Source organism: Lolium perenne, chromosome 3 (genome assembly GCF_019359855.2).
Source record: "Lolium perenne isolate Kyuss_39 chromosome 3, Kyuss_2.0, whole genome shotgun sequence".
Taxonomy (NCBI): domain Eukaryota; kingdom Viridiplantae; phylum Streptophyta; class Magnoliopsida; order Poales; family Poaceae; genus Lolium; species Lolium perenne.
The window spans coordinates 338,193,843-338,216,588 of record NC_067246.2 but is presented as its reverse complement, the minus strand read 5'-3'; the positions used below and the strand labels follow the sequence as shown (position 1 = coordinate 338,216,588).

General features: G+C 46.3%; 2 protein-coding genes across 2 annotated transcripts; one reads left to right on the top strand and one right to left on the bottom strand.

Annotated features, from left to right (window-relative positions):
* The first annotated feature begins 625 nt into the window (after positions 1 to 625).
* Positions 626 to 1,262, top strand: LOC139838294 (uncharacterized). The gene is made up of 2 exons (XM_071827700.1): positions 626 to 727; positions 822 to 1,262. Exons 1-2 carry the CDS (start codon positions 626 to 628, stop codon positions 1,260 to 1,262), a joined length of 543 nt encoding a protein of 180 aa, XP_071683801.1.
* Positions 1,263 to 2,020: 758 nt separating this feature from the next.
* Positions 2,021 to 3,105, bottom strand: LOC127345954 (glutathione S-transferase 1). Its single transcript, XM_051372497.2, has 3 exons — positions 2,862 to 3,105; positions 2,727 to 2,775; positions 2,021 to 2,641 (listed from the first exon to the last, which is right to left on the bottom strand). The coding sequence occupies exons 1-3, from the start codon at positions 3,009 to 3,011 to the stop codon at positions 2,178 to 2,180; spliced, it is 663 nt and encodes a 220-aa protein (XP_051228457.1). The 5' UTR covers positions 3,012 to 3,105; the 3' UTR covers positions 2,021 to 2,177.
* Between the last annotated feature and the right edge of the window lie 19,641 nt (positions 3,106 to 22,746).

The following is a 22,746-nucleotide window of genomic DNA, read 5'->3' as shown; positions in this document are numbered from 1 at the left end:
AAGAGTGCCACAAAGTACTTCTTCAGTAAGACCATCTGCATCTTACTCCACGCAAGCTTCAGAAAACAAACCAAAGCAGGCATGCTAGTTCTGTTTCCTGATTTGACAGTTCTATTGCTAGATGTTTTACCTTTTTTTGGCGCACGATCTCGCTGTGGTGATATTTTTGATTAAGCTCTTCATTTTACCGACACCAGATTTCTCGAGGCAGGAATTATTGATCCGATAGGACACACTAATTCAGTTGCTTTTATAGACTATAATTTATTAGAGAATCTGGAGTTTTGTCTAGTCTCTTCTTGCTATCCATGTGATACTAACATTTAGTTGTAGAAGAGCTGAGTATTGTGTATTTATTCTCCATCAACAATGTTAATCACGTAACACCCTACTTTTCTTATTTTGAGGCTAATGGTTCACGGATATCTTCATCTAAACTGTAAATTATCAGTAGACTAAATTTTTGTAATTTTATTAATTGTTTTGGGTTCCTATTTTTGAATATTTTTTTTCTCGGTCGTGTCCGGCTGCTCCACCTTTTTCTGACACGACAGGTGGCTGCCCGGGGAACCGCTGGCGAGGTGGTTCGCGGCGCTATTCTCACTGCACTCACCTCTAGACGACCATGGCCACCCTCAGCATGGACTTGCGGCCCCACCTCACTGCGGCCGCGGAGGCGGAGCTCCCCCTCGTCCTCCAGCTCGCCCGCAGCACCGCGCTCTGCACTGCATGGACTCCCCCGCGAGGCGTATCGTATGCTCTCGCCGGCGCACCCCCGCCCCCTGACATTTCGTCCAGCATATCCTGGGCTCCCTTCGAAGGTGAAGTTGTTCGCCTACCTCGCCGAAATCGACCGCCCGAGTTCTCGCGCCAACCTCTTCTACAAGAGTTGTGCGCCCTCGGATGTGTGCGCGGCTTGCCCTTCGGTGGAGACTGGCAGAGACATGTTCTTCGACCGCCCCATGTCAGCGATGATTTGGGCCCGCTTGGATGTCCCAATCCCAGCTGGACGGTTGTCGGTTTGGGACCTTCAGGCTTCTCTCCCCCTCCAGGTGGATGTGTGGAACGCTGGCGTCACGGTGATTCTCTGGGCCATCTGGAAGGCTCGCAATGATTTGGTCTTCAATGCCAAAACATCCATGTCGAGCTCCGTGCTTAGGCGGGTGTGTGACAACCTCACCCTTTGGCGGTGGCGGTTCAAAGCTGTGGACTGGGCGCCGCTCGACTTGCTTCGGTCCTTCATCATTTCGCGCGTTAGCTGATGTGCTGGGATGATACCTCACTCCCCCCCCCCCTCGTATTTCCTCATGATGTATATATAGACCGGCTTCGTAGCCTTTTCGGGTAATGGAATAACAAACAATGGGGTTTCTCCCCATGAAAAAAAAATCTCTTTGGTGATCAAAGTTGATGAGTGCTGGTGTTCTGTCTATTCCTAGTACCTTGAGTAGTTTGTTTATCCTGGGAAGTTAGTATATGGTCTCCTTTTGGTGAACTTTGTTTGTTGTGATGTTTATTTTGTCTGAACATATAGCAGTGAAAGGTGGTAAGAGGTTTTTGGGCCATAGTGACACTTGGACTTGGAGCGTCACAGTGGGTTCCTGTTAATGCCCAGCTCGCTTCTCTTTTCCCTACCCATTTCTCGTGAAGCGTTACATAGGTTTCTGTTTTTGCGTCACAGTTGAACATTGTACTTCACTTTTTTTTTGCGATGTTTTCTTGCATTCCGGTTCAAGATGAGGGGCTGATTTTCTCCGTGCTCGGAAGGTAGCAAATTAACGACTAACGTACACGGACACCGATTGAGTTTTAATACTGTAGTAGAAAAAAATTAGGCATGATCAATACTATCCATTTATTCCACATCAAATTCACTTTGACACAGGGAAATTACTTTGTCCCGGATCTCGCATGAAGGAAATCGCGTTGTTTTGTTGCTTTTCAGTATGGTCATATATCAAAGCATAAAGGTGCAATGAATGGACTCATCACATGCAGGCACTGAAACTTGGGAGGCATATTTTTGAAGAATTTATGCTTAATATTATTGGGTTTTATTTTTGTACGATGAAAGAAAAGTAATTAAAATACATTAGAAAAGAGATAGGAGCACACTCTTTTATGGACAAAGTTTAGAGATAGATGTCCACTTATTTAAGAAAGGAAGGAGTAAACAACTAAAATTTGGTAGGCATATGCTTGCAGACCCTCTGCACCGCCGGCCTCGCCATCAGGCTCTCCCACCAGGCCTTCACCTTGGGGTACTCATCGAACAGCGACGCGTGCGGCGTCGTCATGAAGTAGAAGGTGAATGGGATGTGGTTCAGATCGGCGAAGCTGACGGAGTCTCCGGCCAAGTACGTGCTCTTCTCCAGCCGGGCCTCGTAGATCCCCAGCACACCCCTCAGCCGCTCCAGGCTCTCGTCGACGACGGTCTGATTCGTCGGCGCGGTACGCATTATGGAGGGATTGATGATGCACTCGAACACGGCGGGCGCGATGGCCGGGTAGTACTGCTGGGCCTCCACCTCCGTCCACAGGTCCACCATTGCTGATGCTTCGATGCCGCTGTTTTCTCCGAGGAGGTCGAGGTCGGCTGTCCCGTACTTGCGGATGACGTACTTGCCGATAGCGCGCGACTCTGTGAACTCACTCGTCGGTTTGTTTGTTAGAGAAGCGAGCGAACAGATTAACAGCATAACAGACAGGAATGATTGAGGGCTCACCGAACAGGACGAGATCGCCATCTTGGAACCCAGGCATCTTCGCAAACGGCTGCAAGGAAAATTAAGGTAGCATCTCTGTCAGAAATCATCACCTGATACGGTGTCAGACCGACGAATTGTCATCTGCTAGCTTACGTTTAGCTGGAGGTGTTGGGGGCGCTTGTGCTCGCCGGCGAGGTAGTCGACGGGCACGAGCTCGTACTCGGCGCCAACCTCCTCCAGGAAGAGCATCACCCGTGCGACGTTCGTCAACATCGGGTGCCCGAACACCTTCATCGGAGACATGTTTGTCCGTGAACGGGATGGATGCTCTACGTACAGGAGAGGGCAGATACTGGAGCAAGACTCTGCTCTGTAGTGTCTGTGTGTGGGAGAAGGCCTTGGATGTTGATCTCCATTTATACACAAAGCAGGGAGCACCACACCCGCAAGGAAATCCACTTGCTCCTTAAAGCATCTCTAACGTACGGGATGACGTAAACAAGTAAACGGCTCAGCAATCGTTTGGGTCCGCGCGTGGTTGAAAATGCGTCTGAGATTAAGCCCAGCATACGACCCGATGCATAGCGATCAGACCGTTCGCGAAGACGCAAATCTAACTCAAATATACGCATGCATGTTCGTGGGGGATGCGCCGAGTGTTCGCTCGAGTTTGGCGGACATTTCGTCGGGCTCGCTTGGCGGTGATCCAGACTCAATGCGTCTTCTCAGCCCTGCCAGTACTAGCACCGAGACGTCTTGTTGGCACTCTGCGCCACATTAATCGCGATGGCTCGCCTGCCGAACGGCCGCCGCCCTCCTCTGCCAACGCAGTTTTCTCAGCCGCGCCAGTACTAGCACCGAGCCGGACTTGCTAGTGTGGTAGTGCATACGATAGGATGTGTCGTCGAACACCTTGACGATCGTCTCGTCGTCCCCCTCGTAGAGGAAGGTGAGCTAGCAGCCGGGCTCGAGCGCGAGGTCGCGGGCGAACTTGTCCCACCCCGTGTGCATGTACATCTTGCCCTGCCCGTCGAACAAGACCTCAACAGTCCACTGGCAGAAGTTGCAGCTGGCCTCCCATAGCCGCAACTGGGCCAGCTCGACGCCATCGACGAACTTGTCCGGGAGCCGTTTGATGCTGAGGGGGTCGCCATCGATACGAAGGATGAACTCGAAGCAACGCTCCTCCTGCGAAGATGACGAAGGCGACGGCCACCGTGGGGTCGTAGCTGGTACACCTTGGTGGCCCCGGCCCCGGGGGCGGCCACGCCCGCGACCGCCTCGCCAGCCACCTGGACCTGCCATGGACTTCCTCGCGGGGCTGGCTGCGTCGTAGGAAGAGCTAGGTGGCGCTACGGTGGAGCTAGTGGCGGGTAGTTTTTCTATGGAGGAGTGGATGCGGAAGAAGAGCGCGTAACCTCTTTATATAGGCCGGAAGCATGCGAAGGGCGCGGAACGCGTGGCATCACCATTACTGCGTTGATGGAAATGGGCGGAGGTCGCACGGCAGGCGTGGCATCACTATTAACGTAGTGCAGACTGCCGAAGTGACGCAGCGGCGCCAGACTACCAAAACGACGCAGCAGCGCTAGTCGCAGGCGCGTCTGAGAGGACGCATCGAGCAAGGATCGCTGGTAGGCGGGCCCAACGAAACGTCCGCCAGATGCGAGCTGATACTTTGCGCGTCCGCAAAGACGCGTCCGAGGCGCATGTTTGGGCAGATTTGCATCGCCACAGATGGCCCGGTCACTATGGATCGCCCTGCTGGAGCAGAGCTCCGACGCATTTTTTGATCGTGCGGATGCAAACGGTCGCTCAACGTCGCCCCGTTGGAGATGCCCTGATCATGTCAGGATGTTTCCTCACATGAACTTGTCCTTGGAATAGCAATAGAGAATGGTTCCATCAATACCACATATATTCATAATAATAAATAGTACATAATAGAGATATACGAGCTGTCTTCAATGAGTACAAAATAAAGTTTAAAAGATACTAGTAAAACTTCAAGGTCTTCAAACTGTTTCTTCTTCCACGATACAATCTTTACTTTTCTGAAGCAAGCCAAAAATAGATAACAAACCATATATTTGTAAATATCGATGAAGGTTCTCCCATAATTTAATTTGAGTCGCATTCAAAACCGCATGCACTCGCGCAACCATCAAAGTAGTCAATTAACATTCGCAAGAGTACCAACACGAGTATGTCAGATAATAACAACCGATCAGCCATGCCGACTTTGATGGAGAGCCGAGAGTACGAATCACCATTGTCGAGGACGTAGCAACCGGGACAAAAACAACGAGGATAATCCTCCTCGCAGCAACCATGAGAAAAGATCCAAGATCGACGTGGTGAAGCAAGATCTGAACACCCATACCTAGATAATTGTAATCTTTCAACACAACTATTAATGTCGGGAAGAAGATCTTTTCATCGAACGAAAGGCCGAAGATCATTTATTGCAGACGATGCCATCTCCATTTGGGGGAAACAAACAAGAAAACGGCGACCAAAACCTTAACATAAACTGTTGAAACGACTATTTTTATTGAAAATTTCACGCATAGATTGGGTTCACCACTCATTCCGACGCTAAAAGCATCTCCACCAACTCCCCCGATAGTGGCCCCGATAGCATTTTGGGGGCCGGCATAAAAAATGGGCTCGCACTGGCACGCCCCAAAAGGTGTTGGCTAGTTTTCGAGCCCAATAGAATTGCCGGCAACCCCGTGTCGGTCCCTTCGCGTAGGGCGCAAATCGGGTCCGCTGGCGCCTCGTGACACGACAGTTTTCGCGGGTTGGGGCGCCTTGGCAGGGAGAGGACGCAACGGTTCGCATCGGAAACGACGTGGGAAGGTTGGTCGTCTGCATTAATGGCCTCCCGCGCGGAAACCGAAGCAGGGACGAGGGACGCAACTGGGCACGCGGCGTAAATGCGACGCAGAAGCTGAGGCGTGGGTAGTTCGCACCCCTATTTAAGTACGTACGACGTCCACCGCCGCGGCGCTATCCTCTCATCTCCACCACCATAGCCCCGCCATCCTCTCCTCTCCACCACCCCCGCTGCGCCATCATGTCCTCTCCACCACAACAATGACGCGGTGGCTCCATACGACGTACTCCATGCCCAGCCCCAACGCACGCACGCCGCCTGCGGCGCAACAACCACCACCGTAGCCACAGCCGCCGCAGCCCGACGCCGACGTCGACTACAACTCCGACAACTCCATCGACCCACAGTTTGAGGAGTGGCATGAGGCGTACGTTGCAGACGTAGAAGCTGAGGCGGCGGAGGAGGCGGTGCAGTGGGGCGAGCAGCCGCAGGCCCCCGCTAACCCGGAGCAGGCGGCAATCCTCGCGTCCTTGAACGCGCAGCGCTTCCTGAGGCCGAAGGAGGAGCAGCACGAGTTCATCAACGACGCGAATCTCGAGCACACCGTCGAGATATCCCACCAGCGAGCAGCCACGGATGAGGCGGGGCGCCTCCTCATGGCGGCGGAGCGACGAAATCTCATCAAGCTGAATGCTTAGCGGCACGCCGAGGTGTTCGCCCGCAAGCAAGCGGGCCTTGCTCAGAACGAGGCGTCTCACCGATGGCTGGCATCACTGAGGGGACAGCGCCGCCGGCAATCACCTGTGATGCCGGCCGCCATGCTTCACCGACAAATGCGTGAAGCAAGGGCAAGATGGTGGGCACGGAAGCAGGCAGCGAAGGGGAAGAACGACGACAAGGCAGGCCCGTCGCGCGCTCCAGCCAACGGCCAGTAGATTAGGATTAAGTTTAAATTTTATTTAAATTTAAATTCAAGTAACTTTTTGTACGAATTTCGTATGAATTTTCTTTTCTAAATGTTATTTGAAATTTAAATTTCTATTGGAGGTGCCATATGGGATGCGTCGGTGTGAAAATAACATCCCAAATAAAGAATGCTCTACTAACCTCCGATACAGCACTATCAACACTTCGCTAGTAGAGATGCTCTAACAAAATCAACGAAAAAAGAGGGAACCGGAGAGTGAAGCGGAGGCGGCGGCTTTCTTTCCTGTCTCGGATTCCAGTTGCTGTGTTTCGACAGCTACTAAAGAGGTGGCTGCTGCATGATGAGTGGACACCCGCGCGGCGAGGTTAGACAGGGACACGTTGCGTGCCCTCGTCCAATGAGTCACAAGGCCAGGGATCCTGTGTTTCCTTTGAGCCGTCGGACATGACTCCTTTCCGCGCTATTTCCCTGATATTTGACCGATATCTGGGCTGGCTGCGAGGGCGGATGGGGAAGAAAGCGGTGGTCAGCCAGTTGGGGTAGGGAAACTGCTTTGTGTTTCCTCACAAAATTTACTTGCTCTCTCACTCGGTAAAAGTGAAACCGTCTACGCCTGAACCATCAGTCTAAGATTGGTTTAGCAAGTACACTGGTAGAAAAAAAGCTTTAATCCCGGTTCGCAACTGCCATTAGTCACGATTGCGCAACCGGGACTAATTAAGCGCGACTAAAGGCCCCCCTCTTAATCGCGGTTGCTTACGAACCACGACTAAAGGTCCGTCTACGTGGACGCCAGGCGTTCGTCGGGATGGAGGACCTTTAGTCGTGGTTCGCCTGGCCAACCGCGACTAAAGGCCTCCGCAGGTTTAAGGTTTTAGCCCCCTAAATCTGGTTTCTTTTTAGTGTTTTATTTCTTTTATATTTTCTTTTGTGTTTTATTTTAATTTTGAAGAAGTTTAAGTACACATATTCTACGCTACTATATACATGCATATGAATGTACAATTTCAAACAAGTTTAAAATTAGAAAGAAGAAGAATTCAAGAGAAATATACAATATATATTCAATCTCAGGTGACCATATACAACTTCGAACAAGTTTCCATACACAATTTACGGCATCAGAAGTTCTCCGTCCTCGTGATAGTGTTCTCCTTTAGGATGGAGGACTTCCCTCATAAAAATCCTGCTAATTTCTCTTGAATTGGTCGGAAGCGAGCTTCTGGACTAAGCGTATTCCGCAAGTTATTCCTCCGCACGTTGCTATCCGATGGCTTCCGCTCAGAGATGTATCTTCGGATGAACTCACAAATATAATATCCGCATAGATTGGTCCCCGGTGGCTGAATATCCATATTAAGTAACCTTCTAAAGTCTAGCTCATGTTTGAATTCACCGACCATTTCATCTAAGAACCGTCTCCAAACTCTACAGGGCAAAAAAATTAAATGAACAAGGGAGTTATTAGTTACTTGATATTAGGAAATGAACGAAAGAGGCCGATCGATATAGAACGCAAATGATTGAAAATAATTACTTTTGCAACATATTTCTCATGTTGACCCAAAGCTTTGAATCCATATTCAGAGAGTCCATGATGATAACTCTGGAGGTGTGAAATTCAATTATTAGCAGAATCTAGTGGAACCTGCGGACACGATACATGCACAGTCATGCATAACTCATCGATTAGACATACCATGCATGAAGTAAACAAAAGATAATATGCTCAAGACAGAAACACTCACCCAAAATGGTAAGGAAATAGAATTTGAATTTTGAGTTGCTACTTTGTAAGAAAATCCCACGGGTCTTTCTTCACGTCGCGGGGGAATCTTTCTAACACATATCGATTAACGATATGTGGGTCAATGAACCCAACATCATGGATGTTCCTTTTTCTGCATTCTCCAATCTTCATTCTGCATAATAGCGTACACAACAATATAGTGCAGGCAATGAACGAGATGAGGTAGAAATAAATCACTTACAAAACGTAGCAAATGATGATAGATTTGTCGAGCTCGCGCAGATTGAACAACTGGAACAATTCACTCATATGAACTGTTACATAGTAATGTTTGAAGTGATGCTCATGTCTAACTTCCGCATAAATATATTCTTTGTCGGCCTTATTTTTTATGAAACCCTTGTACCAACGTAGAAGATTTCCCATTTGTGCTGGTAGACTCTCTTCCTGCGCAGGCTCGACGAGAGGCCCATTCGGCACATATGTAAATGCTACCTCACTCAGTGGCGCATCCTGAAGGCCTAACACTGCACGAAGAGTCATACCGAACTCGGCCGCTTTTTCTTTGGCACCCGTTACAGTCATTCCCTATTCTGCCGCAACTGCTATGATAGCGGGGTCCATTAGTTTAAAGTCCTTATCCATGTCGGCTCTGAAGGAAGATGTCATAGCATCCGAACCGGCGACTTTCACTATGAGCGGGGGGATCGATTGTTTATTCTGTTCGCCGAGCTGGGAAATTTGTTTCCCGCTTTTTTTACTTTCTTCTTTCTTCTCCTCCAAGGCTTTCTTCTCCTTTTCCGCCAAGGCTTTCTTATCCTTCAATATTTCTGCTTGCCTACGAAGTTCACGTCCATAGTCGTCAGGCATATTCTTCTCGGCTTGGGACGGTGTCGTCAAAAATGACTTAGCCCACTTCTGTTCCTTCTCAGTAAATACTGGCTTAGGCTCGGGCTCTTTTTTCGCCTTCATATCCGCCTTCCATTTCTCATACTGACCAGCCGCGGCCAAGTTGGTTTGCTATTCACTAAGTTCCCAAGGCCTTGGGAGGAGAGGCTTCAGTGATGGCTCCGGTACCTTTGTGGTCTTAGGTACATAAGGGTCCGGGTTAATAATCCAGGAGGGGGTTGCCTTACTGTCCGCCTGCTTCTGCTTCTTCGTCGGAGGTGGATTGGGGGGCGGCGTACCCACCGGAGGAGGACTGGGGGTGGCGGCTGCTTACCCGCCGGAGGTTGTGGATTGGGGGGCGGCGTCGGCTGATGTGAAGGAGGTGTAGGTGAACCACCACCACCGGAGGGGGGTGGACTTGTTAGCCTTGGCGCCTCACCTACAAACACTATGTACTTCTTTTTCCATTGAATGAACTGGCGCTTGACATCTCCAAGTCTTCTCTCCCCTTCGGGTGTAGCATAGTCAATCTCCAGGTCCTCAAACCCTTGGAATATGTCTTCCACCGTGACACGAGCATAGCCATCTCCAATGGGGTTGTTGTGGTGGAGTGCTCCAGGTAAAGAACTGCCGGTAGCTACCTTCGTGGAAATGTTCCCCGCTGGATAATGCAGATCACATTCTTTCATCTCCTTTACATCATCCACGGGATAGTGAGGCTCCGGTGCACGAATCTCGATCGTCGGTGCATTAGCACCAGGTGGGGCTTCCGTGGAAGCCACGCTGCTTCTCCGCTGCTGGCTTCCGAGATCTTCATGCGGCCCTACAATCGATCTTTCTTTTACTAGTTGATACACCATCTGCTTCACCTCATGGAGTTCCGATGCCAAGTGCCCCATTGATACGTCTCCAACGTATCTATAATTTCTGATGTTCCATGCTAGTTTTATGACAATACCTACATGTTTTGCTCACACTTTATAATGATTTTATGCATTTTCCGGGACTAACCTATTAACAAGATGCCGAGGTGCCAGTTCCTGTTTTCAGCTGTTTTTGGTTCCAGAAAAGCTGTTCGGGCAATATTCTCGGAATTCGACGAAATAAAAGCCAAACCTCCTATTTCTCCGAGGGACACACGGAGCCAGAAGGACAAGCCAGGGGGAGGCCCACGGCCTTCAGACCACAGGGGGGCGCGGCCAAGGAGGGGGGTGCGCCGCCATATGGGGTGGGCCCCCCGGGCACCCCCTCACGCCGCCCTTTCGCCTATATATTCCCTCGCGACGCGAAAACCCTACATCAACAGATCATACTCCAGAAAGACTCTCGGAGCGCCGCCGCCATCGCGAAACCTAGTTTCAGGGGTCAGAAGTTCCTGTTTCGGCACCCTACCGGGACAGGGATCGACCCCCAGAGCCTTCTCCATCGACGCCACCGCCTCCATCATGCTCCTTGAGTAGTTCCCCCATGGACTACGGGTTCTAGCAGTAGCTAGTTGGTACTCTCTCTCCCATGTACTTCAATACAATGATCTCATGAGCTGCCTTACATGATTGAGATCCATCTGATGTAATCGGTGTTGTGTTTGTTGGGATCCGATGGATTGTTACATTATGATCAGTCTATCTATAAAGTTTGTGAAGTTATTGTTGCTGCAATCTTGTTGTGTTTAATGCTTGTCACTAGTGCACGAGTGGCATGATCTTAGATTTAAGCTCTATAATTATTGCTTAGATTGTATCTACAAGTTGTTTGCACATCTCTATGTCCGGAACCCGAGGCCCCAGAGTGACAGCAACTGGGATAACTGGAGGGGATGGCTTAGATATGAGGATCACATGTTTTCACCAAGTGTTAATGCTTTGCTCCGGTGCTCTATTAAAAGGAGTATCTTAATTACCAGTAGTTTCCCTAGAGGGCCGGCTGCCACCGGCTGGTAGGACAAAAGATGTTATGCAAGTTTCTCATTGCGAGCATGTATGACTACATATGGAAAACATGCCTACATGATTAATAAACTTGATGTTCTGTCTTAATGCTATAATAATTATGTCAATTGCCCAACTGTAATTTGTTCACCCAACACTTGTTATTGGAGACTTACCACTAGTGTAGATAGCTGGAAACCCCGGTCCATCTTTCATCATCAAATACTCACTCGGTCCTATATGCCATTAGAAGTAGTATCAACTATTTTCTGGTGCCATTGCCTCTGTGTTACTGCTACTGCTGATGTGTTACTGTTACTATTTGACAAGGTATTAACTTGTCAATGCCTATGGGTTATAGGCTAGGGTTTAGTTGGAAGTAGAGGGCAAGTAGATCTCAAAGGTTTCAGCCGAAAAGTACTCGACGATTATGAAAACTAGGGTTTGAGAGACAATAATTCGATGATTTCTGCGTCCCTCGACTCCCCCTTATATAGGAGGCGGAGCCGAGGGATTCGTGTCGTACAAGTTACAGAGTCCGGGAAGGTTTCTAACTCATCCCGCAAGATTACAAATAACACTTCCTATTACAACTCTAGCTTTCCTTAATAATATCTTGGGCTTCCGAATCTTCTTATTCTTCGGGTAATGGGCCTTCAGTAAACCCCAGGTACTATCTTCGGCAGGCCCATTTGGGATGCCTATGTCAGTAGCCCCCGAGATTTTGCTTGAATCGTAGAGTCAGGAAAAATCTCCACTGTTTATTTTTATTCGACAACCTTAACTTTTTTATATTCCTTCACATAAACTTCTATATTGTGCAGGGATAATGGTAGTTGGGGCTAGTTCATCTGAGGGATCAGGTACTAGTTAACTGTTCTAGTGGCAATCCGCAAAAACCTACTTCAAGATCACGTCCCTGGACATGATCTCGGGATACTGGTGTAAACTTCGACAGGTGCCGCTTAAGGTCTTACCATTCTGTCGAGTCCCAGTAAAATTTATCGGGTACCTAACGCGTCCGTTAGGATTTTTCTTCATATCTGTTGATACGGATAAAAGTAGCAGAGCGCGGTCTTTGGCGATGCCACGCCTCACAGAACGGATCTGGGGTCTTACCTTCGCAAATTTGCGGCATTCAGAAATTGATCGCAACTTTAGCGTTCTGAGAATATATTGTCGAGTGCTTATTCGGCTGTTGGAATGGCACATTTTATTGAGTCAAAGATGACTTATATTGCTCTCCCGATGGGAGTATATGCAGAGTTATTTATAACTCGAAATATACTCTTCTGGTCTGATATCTTTCTTTTTCTTTTTCTTTCTTTCTTTTTCATGATTTCATCGGGCACGCGAACAGCGTTCCCGATGGGAGTAGCCCCCGAGGCTACAGCCAAGGACTTGTGCTTGGTTGTAGGCTCCACGCCTTATGCCGCTATATTTTTTCCTCTCCCAAAGTTTTACAATTGCTCGGGTGCGCGAACAGCGCTCCCGTTGGGAGTAGCCCCCGAGGCTATGAACAAATATTTGTATTTGGTCATAGGCTCACGCCACTTCTTTCTTGTCTGTCTTTTTCTTTTTTCCAAAGTAGCCCCCGAGCATTTGATCAAAAACTTGTATTTGATCAAAGGCTCAGCATTATTTTCTCATGTCGCCTTTTATGAAGAAGTTGAGGCGATTTTTTCCTTCTACCAAGGTGATGTTATTGCTGACGATAGCCACGATTGCCAGTCAAAAAATCGCGAGAAGTCTTCTCCCACTGGTTTGCGGGCCCAATTTATCCACTATCTTGACACATCGTGCAAGTGGGGGACACACGTCTTCCGCTTTTTCTGGCGCACGTACCGTAACTTCTCCAATGTTAAAATACTTTTTTACCCCTGCTTCCACGTGGTTATCATCTGCCACGCATTTTTTCCATCCAACGGTCCGCCGCTTCGCCGCACCTCTATATAAGATCTCCTTCTTTCTCCTCGAGCACTTCCGCTCACGCCGCACCTCTGCTCTCCTCTGCAAAAACCTCCTCCTACGCTCCTCAATCCCCTAAGCTCATCTTCTCGAAGCTGTATTCCTGCGCCATTGTTGATGCCACCGCGTCGTTTGACCAGGCACAGCACGCCGGAATCGTCAATGGCCGCCGTGGATCTGGGAACCGCGGAGTGGGAAAGGTCCAAGATTTCCACCCAGGACATCAATTTGCTGAAGAAGCTGGGGATCAGCAAGAAGCCCAACGCGCTGAGCTTCCCTAGCGAGGAAAGATACCCAACCCCTCCAATGGGGTATCGGGTAAGTTTTGTCGACCACCTCATCCGCGGTCTTTCCGCCCCCATTCATCCTTTTCTCCGCGGACTGCTCTTTATTTACGGTCTGCAACTTCACCACCTCACGCCCAATTCCATCCTTCATATCTCCATTTTCATCACCCTCTGCGAGGCCTTCCTTGGCGTCCAGCCTAACTGGGCGCTATGGAAGCGCATTTTTTTTTGTCGCCGTAATGGCTCTCCTAACATCGCCTATAATATAGGCGGTGTTGTTATTTCCGTTCGCCCCACCGTCGATTACTTCGACGTTAAACTTCCTGACTCAGTCCAGGGGTGGCGCAAGAAGTGGTTGTACATTCAGGAAGAAAACCATGGATGTGCTGAAGATAACATTCCTCCCTTCGATGGTGCCGAAAAAATCCTTCGCCGCCGCTCCTGGGACGCAGAGGCTACCGAAGAAGAAAAAATAGCGACAGAAGCCCTGATGACTCGCATCCATGAGTTGCAAAATACTCGCGGCAAAGAGTTGTCAGGTATCCAAAATCACAGCATATTTTCTTAGGACTAGAGTGCAGCCGCTTCAGGCTCGCAAATACCCTCTCTGGAAATTTGCTGGCGACAAGGACGCAGATCGGTTGTCAACGGATTTAGAGGTCAAGGACTTAGAAAAGCTTGTCCGAAAAATCTCGTCTCTCAGCAAAAAAGATCCTGTCCCTTCTTCTTGCCGTGTAAAACCATTCAGCGCCGCCAATCCACTTCCCAAGGTAACCTTTGTCGATTGATTTGTTATTGCTTTGCTATCTTTTTTGTGACTCCTTTTCTGATATCTTCTCCTGTTTTTTTTTACAGAACCATCCAAATCTTGTCTCGCTTCCTCCTCTTCCTGAAGGTGGAGAAGTCGAGGAAAGGGCCGTTGTCACTGATGACAACCAAGAGGCCCCCTCTTTTGTGAATGAACCCGTGGATTCTCTAAAATCTGCGGGATCTTCTGAAAAGGATGCTGCCTCCGAAGGCACTGCGTCAGCGCAATCTCCTCCTCCTGCTGTTTCTCCAAGGAACAAAAGGAAGAGGAATGATGTCGACGATTCCGGCACCTCCAAAGCCGAAGAAGTTGGTCCTTCACGTCAGAAGGCAACTTATGATCCATATCTTGAATCCCTCATCAGCTCGTAAGTCACTTTTATTTCCCCTTATTTTTGTACTCGATTTTTTTTGTCTATCTTGCTTTTTATGCTGTCGATTTTAAATCGCAGTGATGATGAGGAAGAAGTACCGACTCTTGATGTGGCTGCTCGAACGAGAACGTCACATACTTTAGTTGTTTCGGAGGCGCCAGTTGAGGGAGAAGAATCCTCGCCTCCTCAACAAAACGTTGGCGCCACCACTCCTCCTTCAAGCCCTCTTGTTCCTTCACCAAAAAGGACAAGGGTGGAAACAATCCCGGAGCCTACCCTTCAATTGGGTAGCTCCTCCAATTCTCTCTTGGATGATGTAAGTTCTTGGTTTTCTTGTCATTATCTATATTTCCTCTGTTTGCTTTTTCATGTCTTCATATCTTTCCCGTACCGACGTTTTCTTTCTTTGTTCTTCTTTGGCAGCCTATGATCAAAGAGCTTGTTCGCATTGGTGCCCAATTTATTGGGTACCGTGAGTATGCCAGCAAGACTGAAGGTAATATCTTTTTTGCTGACCCTTGTTTATAGCTCCTTGCTCCTATTTTGTCGCAATTTTAACGATTTTTTACTATCTTGGCAGAGAAACTTGCAGAAGCCAACAAGCTTGTCGACACTCTTGCTCAGAAACTGGAGCAAAGTGAAACGGCTCGCAAGAAAGCTGAACTTGACGCTGGCCAAGCTAAAGCAGAGGCTGAGAAGGCCAAGGCAAAAGATGCTGTTGTCGACGATCTTCAAAAGAAGCTTGATGATGCCGAAACTGCTTTAAACGAGCACAAGGCCGCACAGGCTACTCGTGAACAGGCGATCATTAAGCGCTTGAACACGCAGAATCGACGCTTCCTTGGTAACTTTGTCAATCCCTTCTGTCTTTCTTAGGCTTGCTTTTCCTTGCTTGCTGTCGACCAACATATATTTTCTGCGGCAGGTAAAACAAACCAAGAATTTGATCTAGAAAATCCCGCCGATGATCCTCTCCTTGACGCACTCTCTTATCTGGAGTTTCATGGGACCGAAGTTCGCGAAGGCATGGCGCATGCTGACGCAGGATTATCGAGTCTGTTCCCCTACTTCTTCCCGAAGAAAGAGGAGCCCAAGACTTTTCTTGCCCTTGCCAAGAACTTCAATCCACCGGAGGATCTTGGACTGAAGATGCGCCAAGAAAACATGAAGATTGTTGTCGAGAGCACCGTTGCCTTGGTCGCTGACAGCCAACAAACTGTTGACTGGATGAAAGTTGGCGACACCGAGCAGATAGAACAAACAAAATGGCGGTCGTTGATCAAGGCGGCGAAGCCCAACTCGAAGAAAATCCTGGCCTATCTCGGGATCAAGCCATCTGCAACTCCTAGCTCATCAAGGCCGGAGGTCTAGTTGAATGCCTCTTCTTTTGCTTTCTCTGTTTCTTTTGTTATTGTTGCCATATTAGCGTTGGCGACAATTATCTTAGTAGTCTGATACGTCCAAAACGTATCTACTTTCCCGAACACTTTTGCTATTGTTTTGCCTCTAATTTGTGTATTTTGGATACAACTAACACGGACTAACGCTGTTTTCAGCAGAACTGTTCTGGTGTCTCGTTTTTGTGCAGAAATCCAACTTTCGGGAAAATCCTCGGAATTTATGCAGAAGGCCCTATTTTCCAAGAATACTTACGGAGCCAGAAGGACAACTCAGGTGGAGGCCCGAGGGCCCCATACCATAGGGCGGCGCGGCCCAGGGGGGCCCGCGCGGCCATGTGGTGTGGCCCCCTCGGCCGGCCTCCGACGCCCTCCTTCGGACTACTTATTGGCCTCGACCTAAAAACGCACGAAGAGAAGGGGAAGTCGCCAGAAACCCTCCAGAACGCCGCCACATCACGAAACTCCGTCGCGGGAGCCAGAAGTCTCCGTTCTGGCACTCCGCCGGGACGGGGAATTGGAGGAGATCATCGCCATCATCACCGCCAACGCCTCTACATCAACCAGCCATGTTTCCCCCATCCATGTGTGAGTAATTCCCCCGCTGTAGGCCGAAGGGGATGGTAGGGATTGGATGAGATTGGTCATGTAATAGCATAAGATTGTTAGGGCATAGTGCCTAGTGTCCGTAATTGGTACTTTGATGATATTGTTGCAACTTGTTATGCTTAATGCTTGTCACTAGGGCCCGAGTGCCATGATCTCAGATCTGAACATGTTATTGTTTCATCAAGATATTCATTGTTTATGGTCTTACCTATAAGTTGTATACACGTGTCGCTGTCCGGAACCAATGGCCCCGAAGTGACAAGAATTGGGACAACCGGAGGGGATGGTAGTGATGTGAGGATCACATGTGTTCACGGAGTGTTAATGCTTTGCTCCGGTACTCTATTAAAAGGAGTACCTTAATATCTAGTAGTTTCCCTTGAGGCCCGGCTGCCACCGACTGGTAGGACAAAAGATGTTGTGCAAGTTTCTCATTGCGAGCACGCACGACTATATATGGAACACATGCCTATTGATTGCTTTGTACTTGGACACCGTTTTATTATTATCTGTAAATGCCCTGCTATGATTGTTACATGAGTTTCTCTCATCCATGCAACGCCCGTTCATCCGTCCCCGTGCCTACAGTATTTTAATCCTGCTGTTTACTAAAATCACTACTGCTGTCTTTGTTACTCTGATGCTGTTATTTCACTACTGCTACTGCTATAAAACTGTTACTACTGATAAACTCTTGCGAGCAAGTCTGTTTCCAGGTGCAGCTGAATTGACAACTCCGCTGTTAAGGCTTCCAAGTGTTCTTTGTCTCCCCTTGTGTCGAATCAATAAATTGGGTTTTACTTCCCTCGAAGACTGTTGCGATCCCCTATACTTGTGGGTCATCAAGACTATTTTCTGGCGCCGTTGCCGGGGAGCATAGCTTTATTTGGAAGTTCACTTGGATTGATATTGTTCGCTGCAAATTCTCCATCATGGGTAAACCTCACGATACTAAGGTCGCCATATTACCATCCACTACAAGAAAAGGTACAATTCTGAATACCTCCGCTACACTTGATTCACCATCTGTGATTGATAAACTTGTTTCACCGCCACATGCTTCACATGCGGGTACTTCTGCTGAATCTGAAAACTCTCATAATATTGATAATATTTCTGCTGTGCTTGATGATAGTGGTTCATTGGGATCCTTTCTAGATGCTACGATTGCTAGGTCTAGACAAATTGAAAATACTGAAACTCCTAATGCTACTACACCTATTAATTCACCTGAACTTGATTATTTTAGTGATGATCCTGATGAAGATTATGTGGAGCTTAATGATGATTTTATTGAAAAATGCAATGCTACTACTGATGCAAGAAAAATTAAAAAGTTGCTTGCAGAACATGCTGTTAGATATAAACTGTCTCCTGATCCTAAATTTGCCACATCTCCTATAAACATTAAGGATAAAGATTATGATTTTTCTCTTGATCTATCTCATATAGCTATTGTTGAGAAAACACCCTTTTGTGGTACTGAAAAAGAAAGTGCTGTTGAACACATGATTGAGTTATCTACTCTAAGTAGCTTGTTTTCTGATGATGTCAAGATGCGTACTTACTTTGTTGCTAAAATCTTTCCATTCTCATTAAAGGATGACGCTAAAACTTGGTATAATAGTTTGCCACCTAATTCTATTAAAAGTCCAAAAGAATTGCTTGATGTTTTCTTCCGTAAATACTTTCCTGCTAGTGCTCAACATATTGCTTTGCAGAGAATTTATAATTTTGATCAGGGAGATGGAGAGAAATTGCCTGAGGCTTGGGCGAGATTTTGCTCTCTTATTAGAGCTCGGCCTGACCATGATTTGGAAAAGCATGATTTACTTGATATATTTTATAGTGGACTAACTATTGAGTCTAGGGCATACCTGGATAGTTGTGCTGGTTGTGTTTTCGGAAAAGAACCTCCACGACGCTGAAGAATTATTGGCTAAAATAGGCCGGAATCATGATGATTGGACTACGCCTGAACCAACTCCAACGTCAATATTAAAGAAGAGGGGTTTAATTAAATTGAATGATGAAGATATGAGGGAAGCCAAGAAGTCTCTCAAGGAGAAAGGTATTAAATCTGAAGATGTGAAGAATCTTCCTCCCATAGAAGATATATGTGAGATAATTCCCCCTTCATCCATGATTGAGGTAAACTCCCTTCAACGCTTTACTAGGGAAGATATTCCGTATTCGAAACCTCCTGCACAATGCTTAGATGAGTTTGATAATTATATTGTTAAGCAAGAAAATTTTAATATGAGAGTAGAGAATCATTTAATGGAAAATTCTCGAGCTATTAGTGAATTGCATGATATTGTAGAGAGAACCTCCAATGATGTTAAGATGCTTGTTAAACATTTTCATATGGTTCAAACTCAAATTGATCAACTCACTAAAGTGCAAAATGACTTGTTAGGGAATAATTCTAAAGAAAAACATGCTTATGAAGTAACAACTAGAGGTGGTGTCTCTACCCAGGATCCTCTATATCCTGAAGGGCATCCCAAAAGAATTGAACAAGATTCTCAACGAATTGAACCTAGTGCTCATTCTAAGAAGAAAAAGAAGAAGAAACATAAAAATGTTGTAGAATCCTCCTAACTCGTTAATGATCCTAATAGTATTTCTATTTCTGATGCTGAAACTGAAAGTGGTAATGAACATGATAAAGATAATGATAAGAATGATGCTTCTGATAAAGAAGAGGTTGAAGAAGAACCTGAAAAGCATGCTAAAAATAAAAAGTACACTAAAGAAGATTTTATTGGTGAGAAACATGGTAATGAAAGAGAACCTTGGGTTCAAAAGCAAATGCCTTTTCCTGCTAAGAAACTAAAATCAAAGGAAGAAGAACACTATAATAAATTTTGCGATTGGATGAAACCTTTATTCTTGCAAATCCCTTTGACTGATGCTATTAAATTGCCACCTTATTCAAAGTATATGAAAGATATTGTTACTAACAAAAGGAAAATCCCCAATGAGGAAATTTCCACTATGCTTGCTAATTACTCTTTCAATGGCCAAGTGCCAAAGAAGTTGGGCGACCCAGGTATACCTACTATTCCTTGTTCTATTAAGAATAATAATGTTAAAACTGCTCTATGTGACTTGGGAGCCGGTGTTAGTGTTATGCCTTTTTCTCTTTATAAGAGACTTTACTTAGATAAGTTGATACCTACTGACATATCTTTGCAAATGGCTGATAAATCTACTGCTATTCCTGTTGGTATATGTGAGGATGTTCCTGTTCAAGTTACTACTAACTGCTTGATATTAACTGATTTTGTTGTGTTGGAAATGCCTGAAGATGATAATATGTCTATTATTCTTGGGAGACCTTTTCTTAACACCGCAGGGGCTGTTATTGATTGCAATAAAGGAAAGGTTACTTTCAATGTTGATGATAGGGAGCATACCGTTTATTTTCCCAAGAGGATTGAGAAAGCGTGTGGAGTTAATACTATTTCTAATGTGAGAACTATCAAAGTGGGAACTATTGATTGTCCTATATATGAGCCTAAAGAAGAATATCAAACTCTCGTGATTGGATCCATATCAATACAATTCAAGGTAACATGATTGATTTGATATTTATTTCTTCTTATGCTATGTAAAATTTATTTGGTGGCAAGACTTGATCAACCTTGTTAACAAATACTTTTTATATGCATAGAGGAGGTAAACAACATCTCTTTCTTCCTCCACTTGCTCTTAGTTGCTGTAGCACTTTTAATTTGCAAAGTTCCTTAGTTAATTGGAGATTTCAAAAATTTTCCTGGCCAGTAATAATAAACTAAATACCCAGAAATGTGCATTTTTCAAAGTTTTCAAAAATTCACAAAAATTATACCGTTGGTCCTATTTTTCGACGAGGCACCTGGGAGCACCAGAGGATGACCTGTGGGGCACCACAGGGTGCCACACCACAGGCCGGCGCGACCAAGGAGGGGGGCGCGCCACCCTGTGGTGTGGGCCCCTCCTTGCCCCACTATTTCATCTCTTTCTCCCAGCATCTTCTCTCTCCCGAAAAAACTCGAACCAGCTTCCTCTCACTCGCGTTTTTGCTCAAGAACTCCAGATTTCTCGATCTCTTTGCTCAGCCCAGATTTCTGTCTGAAATTTGGCACATTTGCTCTTCGGTATGTGACTCCTCCGCCTATCCAAATAGAATTTTGTTTGGTTGAGTATATCTTGAATATTTTGCTGATGTAGGTAACATGTTTAGTGAGTTTGCATGCTTGTTCTAAGTTGTATAAACTAGTTTTGATGCATGATTAGTACTCTAGCAAGTTCCTATAGTAGTTCCCCTTGATTATATGTCTCCAAATCAAATTTTATATCACTTGTTGAAAATTTCAGAGAAGAGATGAAGAAGTTCAACTTTGGAGAGTTGTTCAAGAGAGGAACAACCAGCACCGGGAGGCCTTCTAGGGCCGCCACCCGGCTTAGGCGATCGTACAATGAGGATATCATCGCGCCTAGCTTCGCGCCCGAAGAGGACAACGGGGCTCCTAATGCTTCATCTTTTCCATGCTATGATTTTCTGAGAAATGCAGGGATATTGGATGATTTCTTCACCCTTGTCAATAGGGCGGGCTTAACCACCTACGTGGAAGACGAAAGAGAGCAATATTATATGCTCACCAAAATTTTCGTCGAGAGCTTCAGGTTCAACAACACGCAATACGAGCCGACAGTTGCATTCAAGATCTATGGTAATCCTGTTACTATGGAATTGGAAGATTTTTGTCGTGCATTGGATATTGCCCCTGTAGGTACAGCAAGTAGGATTGATGACAACCCCCGGGACTTGTTGGAGCTCTATCGAGGGATTACCGATGATGATTGTCGCACCATTCAGCGTGGCAAGATAAGGAACATTCAACTCCCCGCCATTAAGTATTTTGCATATTACATTGCTACTAGCATTCTTGGTAGGGAGAACACTAGCAATATTTCTAGTTACCATCTTGCTTTCTTGAATATTGCACTTACTGGTCGGACATCTTATCACCTTGGTTCTCTTATTGCTCGCCGCCTGTCTAATAGGGGGCCTATTTTTGGAGGAACTATTGCATTGCGCGTTTTAACATATTTAAGACTTCCTCTTGATCCTAATGATGTGCCATTGACCCCTAGGAGACTCGATATTGTTGCTATGAAGAGTCATCATTTTGTTACCACTGATTCTACTTTAGATAATATGGTCTATAGAATGTTGTTTGCTGACGGGGATGAGAAGGAAATCCCTCTTCCCCAACCAGGTTTGTTCAGTATTGACAGGCAATCATGGTCGTGCACTAAGGAGGAGGTGGACGAACATATGAAGATACAAGACTTCCATCAGCAGCATGACTCCGAGGACGCCGAGGCCTCCCACGACTACACCGTCACGTATCCGGGTGCTTCCTCTAGCACATGCCCGGAATATGATCCATCTTCGTCGTACTACGGAGATACTACCTCATGGTCTCGATGGGAATGAACTCCACTTAGGCCAAAAGCCTAAGCTTGGGGGGAGGTATACCGGCATCACTCATTCTTTGCATATTATGATTGCTGGATACTTGTACATATTTGTTTTGTTCGTTTGAGTGGTTTTCTAATGAGAGGGAGATGATATTTGGGGAAGTGCTGCCTGAAAACAGATTCTGGACTGTTACTAGAAAAATTCGTGCGCACAGCCAGAATGTTATTTTGAGCTGCCAATTGTTGTGCAGGTTCCCCAGGTTGTTATCTAACTTTCATTAGTTTAACACTTTTCGAGCTGAGCAACGTAAGATTTTTGTAAAAATCGATTTCTGTACTGCTGTCAGGTTTTGGAAGATTTCTGCCATCTCGCTTTTCTGTGTTTCTTCTAGTTTGCTATTTCTTGTTTTTGCTTTGTTTCCTTTCCAAAACACAAAAAGACCAAAAATATTTTTGTTGTTTCTCTTCACCATTTGTTTGCTTTGGTTTCTTGCATTTGTTTCGCTTTATTTGCTATTGCTAGTTTGCTACAAGAAAACCCAAAAAGATTTTGCTTTGTTTGCTTGTTTCCTTTTGTTCTTGTTCTCAAATTCGAAAACACCAAAAATATTTGCTGTTCTTCTTTGGTTTTGTAAAGTTCTTTATGAGTTCAATGGTCTTCGGTGGCTGGAGCGTGGTTTTCATTTCATATTATCCAAGCTACACAAGTGAAAAGGGCAATAATGACGATCTACGACAATCTGATTGTGGTGAGAGGCTGGTATGAACTCTATTTGTTTTCATTTTTG

Coding starts and splice junctions, on each gene's coding strand:
- LOC139838294 (XM_071827700.1), top strand. CDS start 626: ATGGCCACCCTCAGCATGGACTTGCGGCCCCACCTCACTGCGGCCGCG. Junction 728..821: donor GCAGCACCGCGCTCTGCACT/GCATGGACTCCC, acceptor CTCCCTTCGAAG/GTGAAGTTGTTCGCCTACCT.
- LOC127345954 (XM_051372497.2), bottom strand. CDS start 3,011: ATGTCTCCGATGAAGGTGTTCGGGCACCCGATGTTGACGAACGTCGCA. Junction 2,776..2,861: donor CCCAACACCTCCAGCTAAAC/GTAAGCTAGCAG, acceptor TTTTCCTTGCAG/CCGTTTGCGAAGATGCCTGG. Junction 2,642..2,726: donor TGGCGATCTCGTCCTGTTCG/GTGAGCCCTCAA, acceptor GTGAGTTCACAG/AGTCGCGCGCTATCGGCAAG.